This window comes from Erpetoichthys calabaricus, chromosome 6 (assembly GCF_900747795.2).
Source record: "Erpetoichthys calabaricus chromosome 6, fErpCal1.3, whole genome shotgun sequence".
In the NCBI taxonomy this organism is placed as follows: Eukaryota; Metazoa; Chordata; class Cladistia; order Polypteriformes; family Polypteridae; genus Erpetoichthys; species Erpetoichthys calabaricus.
In genome coordinates, this window is record NC_041399.2 from 211519846 (window position 1) to 211532578 (window position 12733).

The 12733-nt window shown below is 40.9% G+C and overlaps 1 protein-coding gene across 1 annotated transcript in view; it reads left to right on the top strand.

The window, feature by feature from the left end:
- Positions 1 to 12733, top strand: part of efr3a (EFR3 homolog A (S. cerevisiae)) — a 313432-nt gene that overhangs the window by 289427 nt on the left and 11272 nt on the right. Inside the window, exon 19 of the mRNA XM_051928967.1 lies at positions 3228 to 3355. Within this exon, the coding sequence (XP_051784927.1) occupies positions 3228 to 3355 (128 nt within the window). The remainder of the gene's footprint in view (positions 1 to 3227; positions 3356 to 12733) is intronic.

The window sequence follows — 12733 nt, forward strand, 5'->3', positions numbered from 1 at the left end:
GCACAGTGATGGGTCGGCACATGTGTGGCTGAAACAAACCCCAAACCAAAACCCCCGCAGATGACATGGGGTTGACAGTTCTACCAGGGACTTAGTAACCAAGGATGACAATTGATGGCAATTCTCCAGGGTGGGGCAAGGGGCTGATTGGCAGTGATTGTCAAAAGTGAAGTTTGGGGGAATGGCTTGATGAACAGCAGCTACAGGTCACGAAGACCAGCAGTAGTCAATATTGGGTCATGGGGAAAAAAAAAAAGTTTAAGAACCAGTGATCTTGACTGTTAACCAACAGACAAGGGACAAACTGTCTGATATTTATATAACATTAACCTGCACATCCATTGTAGTGTTATGGAGCAGCTGGAGCCTATCCCAGGAATGATCGGGTGGAAGGCTGGAGCAACACCTGGAGAGGGCTTCAGTCCATCACAGGGTAAACACACACACACTCGGGTCAGTTAGCAATGCTAGTCCACCTTACCCACATGTCTGTGAACTGTCGAAGGTGTCATGGCCCAGTGTCACCCATACATATACGTACACATTGTTGGCGCCAGGGTAGATGGACTATCATCCTGGCCCAGAGTAAGGATAATTTCTTGCCTAAATTCGTAAGTGTAATGGAAGGACAAAGCTGGACAGGCATCCTGGCCAGGTTAGTTGCTGGTATCTTTCCTGGCCAGGATGCATAATGAATGAACAGGCAGAGACTGCCTATCCAGAACAATTCCTTCCTTAGATACATATATATATATATATATATATACATATAGATAGACAGAGACAGACAGACAGACACGTGAGTCGCTGTCTTGCACCCCAAAGACGAGGCTGAGTCTCAGTACTTTATCACAACCAGCTTTTTTTCTTCCTCAAAACACAAACAACAAGGTTATTTATTGTAGCGGGATCTACCATTCTACTGTACACAGACGCAGCAAACAGGCAGGGTCGGCACTTATAATGTTCACTGCATCACCCATCGGGCAACTGGCACTTTGCGCGAGGCAGCAGTCAGCTTGTAGTCGTTTCTGCAGCACTGTGAATCTGTGGTTGCCTCGGCAACGGACAAGTAACCTTCAACACACATTCTAGTTGCACTTCTGTGAGTCGTCCTGTTGGGGAGGGTCTCAAAAGAGTTCGGAAGTCTCACAATCTATACATATATTTTATATATATATATATACAGTACTGTGCAAAAGGTTTAGGCAGGTGTGAAAAAATGCTGTAAACAAAGAATGCTTTCAAAAATGGAAGTGTTAATCATTTATTTTCATCAATCAACAAAATGCAGTGAATGAACAAAAGAGAAATCTAAATCAATTCAATATTTGGTGTGACCACCCTTTGCCTTCAAAACAGCATCAATTCTTCTAGGTACACTTGCACACAGTTTTTGAAGGAACTCGGCTGGTAGGTTGTTCCAAACATCTTGGAGAACTAACCACCGATCTTCTGTGGATGTTGGCTTCCTCACATCCTTCTGTCTCTTCATGTAATCCCAGACACACTCGATGATGTTGAGATCAGGGCTCTGTGGGGGCCATACCATCACTTCCAGGACTTCTTGTTCTTCTTTACGCTGAAGATAGTTCTTAATGACTTTGGCTGTATGTTTGGGGTCGTTGTCCTGCTGCAGAATAAATTTGGGGACAATCATACACCTCCCTGATGGTATTGCATGATGGATAAGTATCTGCCTGTATTTCTCAGCATTGAGAACACCATTAATCCTGACCAAATCTTCAACTTCATTTGCAGAAATGCAGCCCCAAACGTTCAAGGAACCTCCACCATGCTTCACTGTTGCCTGCAGACATTCATTATTGTACTGCTCTCCAGCCCTTCGACGAACAAACTGCTTTCTGCTACAGCCAAATATTTCAAATTTTGACTCATCAGTCCAGAGCACCTGCTGCCATTTTTCTGCACCCCAGTTCATATGTTTTCGTGCATACTTGAGTCGCTTGGCCTTGTTTCCACATCGGAGGTATGGCTTTTTGGCTGCATTTCTTCCATGAAGACCACTTCTGGCCAGACTTCTCCAGACAGTAGATGGGTGTACCTGGGTCCCACTGGTTTCTGCCAGTTCTGAGCTGATGGCACTTCTGGACATCTTCCGATTTCGAAGGGTAATAAGCTTGATGTGTCTTTCATCTGCTGCACTAAGTTTCCTTGGCCGACCACTGCATCTACAATCCTCAACGTTGCCCGTTTCTTTGTGCTTCTTCAAAAGAGCTTGAACAGCACATCTTGAAACTCCAGTCTGCTTTGAAATCTTTGTCTGGGAGAGACCTTGGTGATGCAGTACAACTACCTTGTGTCTTGTTGCTGTGCTCAATCTCGCCATGACATGAAACTGTCTTCACAACCTCACCTTGGTAGCAGAGTTTGGCTGTTCCTCACCCAGTTTGAAGCTGTTTCTGTTTTAGTTCATGACTGTGTTTCAACCTACGTGTGACATTGATGATCATTAGCACCTGTTTGGTAGAATTGGTTGATCAAACACCTGACTAGAATCCTACAAAATCCCTGACTTTGTGCAAGTGGACCTATAAGAATTGATGCTGGTTTGAAGGCAAAAGGTAGTAACACCAAATATTGATTTGATTTAGATTTTTCTTTTGTTCGCTCACTTTGCATTTTGTAAATTGGTAACAACAAACAATCATTATTTATATTTCTGAAATATATATATAATATCCATCCATCACAGGGTCACGGAGGTCTGCAGGAGCCAATCCCAGCCAACACAGGGCACAAGGCAGGAACCAATCCCGGGCAGGGTGCCAACCCACTGCAGATATATATATATATAATATGAATACTGTATTTGTATGCATGGATGTATTTGAGAAACAGTACAAGTATATAAGTATATTAAAAAGAAAAATGCATGGTAAATGAAATACAGTCCCCTTACCTAGCCTGCCAAACTTCTGTTCTGCTTGGCACCCATTATAAATCTGTCTCCTGGTACATAAACATAAAGGTGTACATATTGTACTTCTGCACATTTTACTACACTGCCAATTTTAACTGACTGTGAATGTGCCTCGTAAAATCATTTGTATGATGTTTCTGGGAGGCGGACAATTACAAATTTTAGTTACTCATGCACCGTGTATCATAAATGTATGTAATTTAGGTTGGTTTTATATTCTATGACAAGAATTATGTTGAATAAAAGCGTTTTGTTTTGTTTTTTTTTTGTGCAATTAACACAGCCTTCCGAAGACCTTGGAAAGGCACGACAAGAACTTGTTTTTCCTCACCAACAAGATCGCAGAGTCCTTGAGTGGCACGAGCTACTGTGTGGACAGGCTGTCCGTGCCATACGTCCCTCAAGTGACAGGTGAGCCCAACTTCAAGATCTTACAAGCTGTTTCAGTCCAAATCACTGAATGTTTCAGGGTGAGTTTGCTCTTTTTGGATTTTTGCTTAAGTTGTATGTCTCGTATGTACAGTTAAGTCTATAAATAGTTGGACAGAGGCAACTTTTTTCTAATTTTGCTTCTGTACATCACCACAATGAATTTTAAATGAAACAACTCGGATGCAGTTGAAGTGCAGACTTTCAGCTTTAATTCAGTGGGGTGAACAAAACGATTGTATAAAAATGTGAGGCAACTAAAGCATTTTGTGAAGACAATCCCTTCATTTCAGGGGCTCAAAAGTAATTGGACAAATTAAATAACTGGAAATCAAATGTTCATTTCTAATACTTGGTTGAAAACCCTTTGCTGACAATGACAGCCTGAAGTCTTGAACTCCTGGACATCACCAGATGTTGGGTTTCCTCCTTTTTAATGCTCTGCCAGGCCTTTACTGCAGCGGCTTTCAGTTGCTGTTTGTTTGTGGGCCTTTCTGTCTGAAGTTTAGTCTTCAACAAGTGAAATGCCTGCTCAGTTGGGTTAAGATCAGGTGACTGACTTGGCCATTCAAGGATTTTCCACTTCTTTGCTTTAATAAACTCCTGGGTTGCTTTGGCTGTATGTTTTGGGTCATTGTCCATCTGTATCATGAATCAATTTGACTGCTGTATTTAGCTGGATTTGAGCAAACAGTATGTCTCTGAACACCTCAGAATTCATTCGGCTGCTTCTGTCCTGTGTCACATCATCAATAAACACTAGTGTCCCAGTGCCACTGGCAGCCATGCACACCCAAGTCATCACACTGCCTCCACCATGTTTTACAGATGATGTGCTATGCTTTGGATAATGAGCTGTTCCACGCCTTCTCCATACTTTTTTCTTGCCATCATTCTGGTAGAGGTTGATCTTGGTTTCATCTGTCCAAAGAATGTTTTTCCAGAACTGTGCTGGCTTTTTTAGATGTTCTTTAGCAAAGTCCAATCTAGCCTTTCTATTCTTGAGGCTTATGAGTGGCTTGCACCTTGCAGTGCACCCTCTGTATTTACTTTCATGCAGTCTTCTCTTTATGGTAGACTTGGATTTCGATACGCCGACCCCCTGGAGAGTGTTGTTCACTTGGTTGGCTGTTGTGAAGGGGTTTCTCTTCACCATGGAAATGATTCTGCAGTCATCCACCACTATTGTCTTCCGTGGACGTCCAGGTCTTTTTGCATTGCTGAGTTCTCCAGTGCTTGCTTTCTTTCTCATGATGTACCAAACTGTAGATTTTGCCACTTGTAATATTGGAGCAATTTCTCGGATGGGTTTTTTCTGTTTTCGCAGCTTAAGGATGGCTTCATTCACCTGCATGGAGAGCTCCTTTGACCGTATGTTGTCTGTTCACAGCAAAATCTTCCACATGCAAGCACCACACCTCAAATCAACTCCAGGCCTTTTATCTGCTTAATTGATAAGGACATAACGACGGACTTGCCCACAACCACCCATGAAATAGCCTTTGAGTCAATTGTCCAATTACTTTTGAGCCACTAAAATGAAGGGATTGTGTTAAAAAATGCTTTAGTTGCCTCACATTTTTATGTAATCGTTTTGTTCACCCCACTGAATTAACACTAGAATTACCAGAGTCTACGAAAAAACTCATAAATCCGGCCCACCTTAAAACCGTTCTCACCTCTCTTTTGTCTTCTAAATGTGCCGATTAAGAGGAGCAGCGAGCAGCCGGCTATTCCATCCCCCACCGTCGCAGAACGTTCACTAAGTTTTCCCAGATCATGCCTTGTTTGATTATCTGGGAGTGACTGAACTGCTGGAGTTTTAGAATGGAAATAATAGATCGTTATTTGGAATACACGCATTTCATGTGTGTTCCATTTCTACAGTAATCTGTGTAAACACATTGCTAAAACAGAAGCATTTTCATATTTTAGTAATAAATGTTACAAAATGTAGGCATAAACTATAGAATGTGTGAAGCCTGAAGTCCAAACATCAAATAAACACTTTCACAAAAGGTTCAAGGATACTACAACCCTTTCCGTGGCTTAACGCTACAGTTTGCTGACTTGGGGCACAGCTGCCCTACCATGCTACAGAGACGCAAGTTCGATTCCCAGCTTTGGAGAAAGTGTTTTTTTTTTGCTCAAACGGACATAAAATTTATAAATTGGTATGCACTGTAAATCGTTAAGTTTAAAATGTCGATCGCGGTTATTTCTGTTGATTAATTCATGCTTTTTACTTAGAGTCAGAACAGGAGCTTGTTCAGCTTATTCAGCTTCTGATCTGACTCAAACAGCGCCAGTATAACTTCACACCCAACCTGATGCTGTTCGTTTTCAAATAATATTGCATTACTTTGACAATGTTTTCTGATTGGTACTATTCGCAGCATAAAATGATTTCTTCAAAACGTCACATATATTTGTCTCTTTCTTTTTTTAAAATGTGCATTGTAGCACTCAGCAACTGGCCACCTGCATGTTCTTGCGCACACTGAATAAGACAGCGCTATTTGCAATCATCAGATTCAAATGTTAACAGTTATATAGCACGGAATGGAAATCAGCAGTTCTTAGCATTGCACCACGCAACCTGTCATATCAACCTCCTACTGTAACTTGCTTTCTTTTTTCTTCGGTTATAGTCTTGAATAAAAGTGCACTTGTTTTGTTATACTTTTACATCAACATATGTTCCTGTGTTTGAGCTACATGGGCATGCTCAAAAAATACACGTGTAATGCCACGAAAAGTGCATGCAGACACTTCAGTTCACAAGCATTGGTATGACAATGCAGTCACAAGTACACTGCAGAGCTATAACGCGTCTTTATGTGAAAACAGCAGTGTCAGATGGGGAGTGTCTGATGATTGCATATAGCGCTGAAGTTACTGCTCTTTACTATGCTTTCTTCTGCATGTCCTGGAGTACAAAAGAAACAGCATACAGTAACATGTGGAGACTGGCAAGATTGTGGGAAAAAAAACACGCGGTCGTATGTATCATGATACACTGCAGAGCTATAGCGCGTCTTTATGTAAAAACAGCAGTGTCAGGTGGACTAGGGAAGGATCCTGAACGCGACAGAGAATGAAAAGTGAATTAAAAAAATAAATAAATAAAGCTAACCTTTACAAATATCATAAATTACACCGGCTGTTACAGACTGAAATCAAATGTATCTTTTTATTCTAAAACAGTAAAAATAAGAACACTTCACAAAAGGGAGTCATGCAGGATCGAACTCGTGACCTTCTGATTGCCAGTCAGCAACTGATACTGTTGCGCCACAGCGGCAGTTATAGTAAATGAGTGTCAATGTCGCACACTAAGGCGACTTTTTTTGGCAGCAGCTTTTTTTTTTGTATCTTTTGTGAAAGTGTTTCTTTGATATTTGGACTTCAGGCTTCATACATTATATAGTTTATGCCTACATTTTGTTACTAGAATATAAAAAAAGTTTCTGTTTTAACAGTGTGTTTACACAGATTACTGTAGAAACGCAACACACATGAAATGCGTGTGTTCCAAATAATGATTTATTATTTCCACTCTAAAACTCCACTTCACTCCCAGATAATCAATCAAGACATGAGCTAAGAGAAGTTCGTTTATGTTCTAAGTCGATGGGGGGATGGAATAGCCGGCTGTTTGCAGCTTGTCTTTATCAGTACATTTAGATGACAAAAGACGCTGGCAGAGAGGTGAGAATGGTTTTAAGAAGCGATTTAAGGTGGGCCGGATCTACGAGTTTTTTCGTAGGCTCTGGTAATTCTAGTGTTAAAGCTGAAAGTCTGCACTTCAACTGCATCGGAGTTGTTTCATTTAAAATTCATTGTGGTAATGTACAGAAGCAAAATTAGACAAAAGTTGTCTCTGTCCAAATATTTATGGACCTAACCGTACATAACTATCTGACATCTGCTGAAATGCATTCTTTTATTTTTTCATTTTTAGGCAGTGGGTGAGGTACGTTTAGAATGCACCCTGGAATATTTGTATCTTATCCCAAATGAATGCGAAAACAGGAGGGAAACAGTCAGAAAGAAAAACAAGGAAATGTTCAAAGTCCATACTCAAATGTCTAAAAATCAAAAGGGCAACTAAACTACAGAATTTAAAAGAAAAAAAAATTTCAAAGAAACAAAAATACAAAAGGCCAAAAGTAAATTTATTTGATTTGGTTTCATTCAATTTCCTTTCTGCACACAATAATTTGGCTGATTTACTTTGAAAAATTATATATCTGCCATTTTTGCTCACCGGTCTACACTCAATAACCTACAATGACCTGCATATTTATTAAAAATCAAAAACTGAAATCTCTCCTTCATATTAGCATTCAGAACCTCTAACTTGTGCTCACGCTTATCCTTGTTGCTTTTATTCTCCTTGAAATGTTTCTGGAACTTGATTAGAGTCCACCTATGACAAATTGAAGTGACTGGACATCATTTAGATAGACCTGTATGTGGAAGGTCAAACAAATCAAACTGCATGTCGGAACAAACATCAAGCCATGAAGTCCAAGGAACTCTTTGCAGTCTTACACGATCAAATTGTGGTGAGGTGAGGCACAGATCAGGGCAAGAGGATAAACCCGTTTCTACAGGTCTAAGTGTTCCCAAGAGTACAGTCAGGTCAGGTCAGGTCAGGTCGGGGAGCCTTCACTGGTACAGCGTGTTGTCGGACCCATCACACGACCGAACAGCTTGGAATCCTGGTTGGCAATCCCCCCAGGCACACACACGGTCCAGTCCCACCCTCCGGAAATGACCCTCTATGTGCTGCAGCCAGGTGTTACGTGGGCATCCCCTTGGGCTGGTCCAGCCACTCAGGTCTTCAACAATGAGGGTCCAGTGAGGCTGATCATCCTCGGGGAATCGCGCCACATGGCCGTACTACCGTAACTGACGCTCCCTCACAATGCAGGTCATGTGCGTCATTCGGGACTCCGTGAGCAACACAAAGTCAAACCAGCGTTACCAAAGGATTCTCTGAAGAGACACAGTACTGAAGAAGTCCAGTCTTCATCTTAAGTCACTGGATAGCATCTGTTTCTCGCAACCATATAACAAGACAGGAAGTACCAGGACTCTAAAGACTTGAACGTTCGTCCTTTTACAGTGGTATCGGGCGCGCCACACACCCCAATCTGTCTACTGACTTGATAGGAATAGTCACCAGAGACCATGAATGTCACTGCCGAGGTAAGTACACCTCTCAATAACGAGGTCGACACTCTCTTCGCAGACAGACACACTGCTGATGGCCGTGCCCAAGAGGTCATTAAAGGCCCTGATCTTTGGTTTTTATCAGGACACTCACAAGCCCAGACACTCAGACTCCTCGCTCAGTCTCTCAAGACCCCCGGTCAGAGCCTCCATCGACTCCCTGAAGATCACAGCATCGTCAGCAAAGTCAAGATCCGTGAATCTTTCTTCACTAACAGATGCCCCACAGCCGCTGGACCCCATGACCTTACCCAACACCCAGTCCATACAAGCATTGAACAGAGTAGGAGCAGAACACACCGCTGAGGGACCTCAGAATCAACTGGGAAACACACAGAGGTTCTACCACTACTCAGCACAGCACTCACAGTACCAGTGTACAGGCCGGCCATGATATCCGGTAATTTTGGGGTGAATCCCGCAAAGTCTCAAGATGTCCCACAGGGCAGCTCAATCAACTGAGTCGAACGCTTTATGAAAATTGCAAAAACTGCAAAGAAGCTCTGTCGATATTCACGTTTGCGCTCCATGAGAATCCTTATTGCCAGGATGTGGTCGATGGTAGACTTTTTAGGCGTAGAACCAGACTGTTCCGGTCGCTGGTAGGTGAGCAGGTTATCACGGATCCTTTTGAGGATGACCCTAGCAAGGACCTCACCCGGCACAGAGAGCAGTGTTATCCCCCTGTAGTTTCCACAATCCAGGCAATCACCCTTCCCTTTCCAGATAGGGATGGCAAGTTCCGTTTTCCAGTCAGGATGATGCCCGTGTCCCAAATGGAATCAAAGATTGCTTGCAATGCCAGGAGGACAGCCTTACCACCAGCCTGGAGAAGTTCACCCCGGATACCACAAATCCCTGCAGCCTTTCCTCCCCTCAGCTGCTTCACCACCTGTGCAATCTCGGTGAGACTGGGGGGGTCACAGCTAATTGGAGGATCAGCCAGAAGAACCATGGCTTCAGTTGTGAAATGGAAGAAGTTTGGAACCACCAGCACTCCTCCTAGAGTTCGTTGTCTGGCTAAATTGAGTAACCAGACAAGAAGAGCATTGGTCAGAGAGGTGAGCAAGAACCCAATTGCCATTCTAACAGAGCTTTAGGAGTCCTCTGGTGAGCTGGCAGAACCTGATGGGATTACAGCCATCTCAGCAGGGCTTCCATCAGGTATTTATGGTGGAGTGGCAAGAAGGAAGACACTCCTCAATAAAAGACATTCGACATATGAACTCTTCGGGCAAAACTCCAACCGCTAAGTCTGGTAAAGACCAGAAGCTGCTCATCGCCTTCTTAATACCATCTTTACGGTGAAGCATGATAACAGCAACAACATGTATTTCTATAGCACATTTTCATACAAACAATGTAGCTCAAAGTGCTTCTTTGATGGTGTCATCATCATGCTATGGGGGTGTCTCTCCGCAGCCATGACAGGGGTTAACTGTTCAGAATTGAGGGAAGGATGAATGCAGTTAAATACAGAGGTGTCCTTGAAGAAAACCTGCTCCAGAGTGGACGTCACCTAAGACTGGGCCAGCAGTTCACCTTTCAGCACAACAACGGTGCAAAGCATACGGCCAAGACAATGCTGGAGTGACTTCAGAACAACTCTCTGACTGTCCTTGAGTGGTCCAGCCAAAGCTCAGACTTAGACCACCCAATCCCCCGAGAGAACATGTGTGGGAAGACCCGAAGATGGGATAAACTGCCAAAATCCAGGTGTGCAAAGCTGGCAGAAACCTATCCACAAAAACTCATAGCTGAAACTGGTGCTAAATGGGCTTCTAGAAAGTGCCGAATTAAGGGACTGAATAATACGGAGTAACACTTGCGTGAATAAGAGATTTCAGTTTTTAATTTTTACTAAATTTTCAAACCTTTCTGAACACATGTCTTTATTTTGTCATTATTGGTCTCTGAGTGTAGATTGATGGGCAAATTAGTAATTTTATCCATTTCAAATTAAATGTACAAAACCTGGAAGTGTGCAGAAAGTAAAGGAGGTCTGAGTACTTTCTGTATCCACCGCAATGTAAACCACTGATCAGTGACGAAAAAGCTAAATTAAATCCACCATTGTATAACAAGAAAATGTGAAAACTACCCAGGGGTGAATACTTTATAGACTCTGTACACATACACACATTAGATAGATAGATATGAAAGGCACTATATAATAGATATTAATATTGGTTTAGTAGATAGATAGATAGATAGATAGATAGATAGATAGATAGATAGATAGATAGATAGATAGATAGATAGATAGATAGATAGATATGAAAGGCACTATATGATAGATATTAATATTGGTATAGATATATATCAGAGGCACTATATAATTGATATTAATATTGGTGTAGTTGATAGATAGATAAGAAAGGCACTATATAATAGATAGATAGATAGATAAGAAAGGCACTATATAATAGATATTAATATTGGTATAGATAGATATCAGAGGCACTATATAATAGATATTAATATTGGTGTAGTTGATAGATAGATAAGAAAGGCACTATATAATAGATAGATAGATAAGAAAGGCACTATATAATAGATATTAATATTGGTATAGATAGATATCAGAGGCACTATATAATAGATATTAATATTGGTATAGATAATATCTATTATATAGTGCCTTTGATATCTATCTATACCAATATTAATATCTATTATATAGTGCCTTTGATATCTATCTATACCAATATTAATATCTATTATATAGTGCCTCTGATATCTATCTATACCAATATTAATATCTATTATATAGTGCCTCTGATATCTATCTATACCAATATTAATATCTATTATATAGTGCCTCTGATATCTATCTATACCAATATTAATATCTATTATATAGTGCCTTTGATATCTAATATTGGTGTAGATAGATATCAGAGGCACTATATAATAGATATTATTATTGGTATAGATAGATATCAGAGGCACTATATAATAGATATTAATATTGGTGTAGTTGGCAGATAGATAGATAGATAGATAGATATATAGATAGATATGAAAGGCACTATATAATAGATTGGTATAGATAGATATGAAAGACACCATATTATAGATAGATATTAATTTTGGTGTAGTTGGCAGGATGATAGATTCCGCGTCAACCAGTTTCTGCGTCAGTGTTGACTGCTATTGTACTTCAAAATTTAGTCCTTCCTTTTGAATCTGCAACCCCAGGCAATTAAATAAAAGGACCAGAAAAGACAGGAGAGAAAGTTGCTTAGATTAATCCAATAGACTCTCTGTCGGACTCCGGTGCTGATATCAAAACGGATTTCTATGGCGTTTTTCACGCGATCGCTTCAAGACGTGGCCAGACTTACGGAAACGACGTAAGTCAAATTATTTGAATGTCAGGAGCTAAGAAGGAGAAGGGCTTCAAACTATATGACAGATAGATATGAAAGGCACTATATAACAGATAGATAGATATGAAAGGCACTATATAACATAGATAGATAGATAAATAGATAGATATGAAAGGCACTATATAACAGATAGATAGATATGAAAGGCACTATATGATAGATATGAAAGGCACTATATAACAGATAGATAGATAGATATAAAAAGCACTATATAAGATAGATAGATAGATTGATAGTGAAAGGCATTATATAATTAATAGATAGATAGATAGAACAAAATTTATCCTCATGGGGCAATTTGGCTTTTTTACAGAAGCTCTTTAAATAGCTCAGCACATCCATACATATATAAATAATCTATATATATAAAATCCCTATGTGCGTCCAGGTGTCCGTGTGTGTGTGTCTTCTGGTGAAGTGCGCATGTGCGGGGCACGGTGCGACGCGCAATATTACTGTCAGAGAAAGTTAGAGGCGTTTTACAGAAATACAAACCAGTATTACTGCGAGAGGAAATTAAAGGTACACAATACAGTGACGCATATTACACCACATACAAGCCAGTATTACTGTCAGAGGAGATTAAAGGCATATTACCGACGCGCACGCCTGTATTACCGCCAGAGAAAATTAAAGGTATATTACAGACGTACAAGCCAGCGGACGTACAAGACGGCATCCTTCAATAAGGGCGCGCACAAAAAGGCGAGCCTTCAAAAGGGCGACC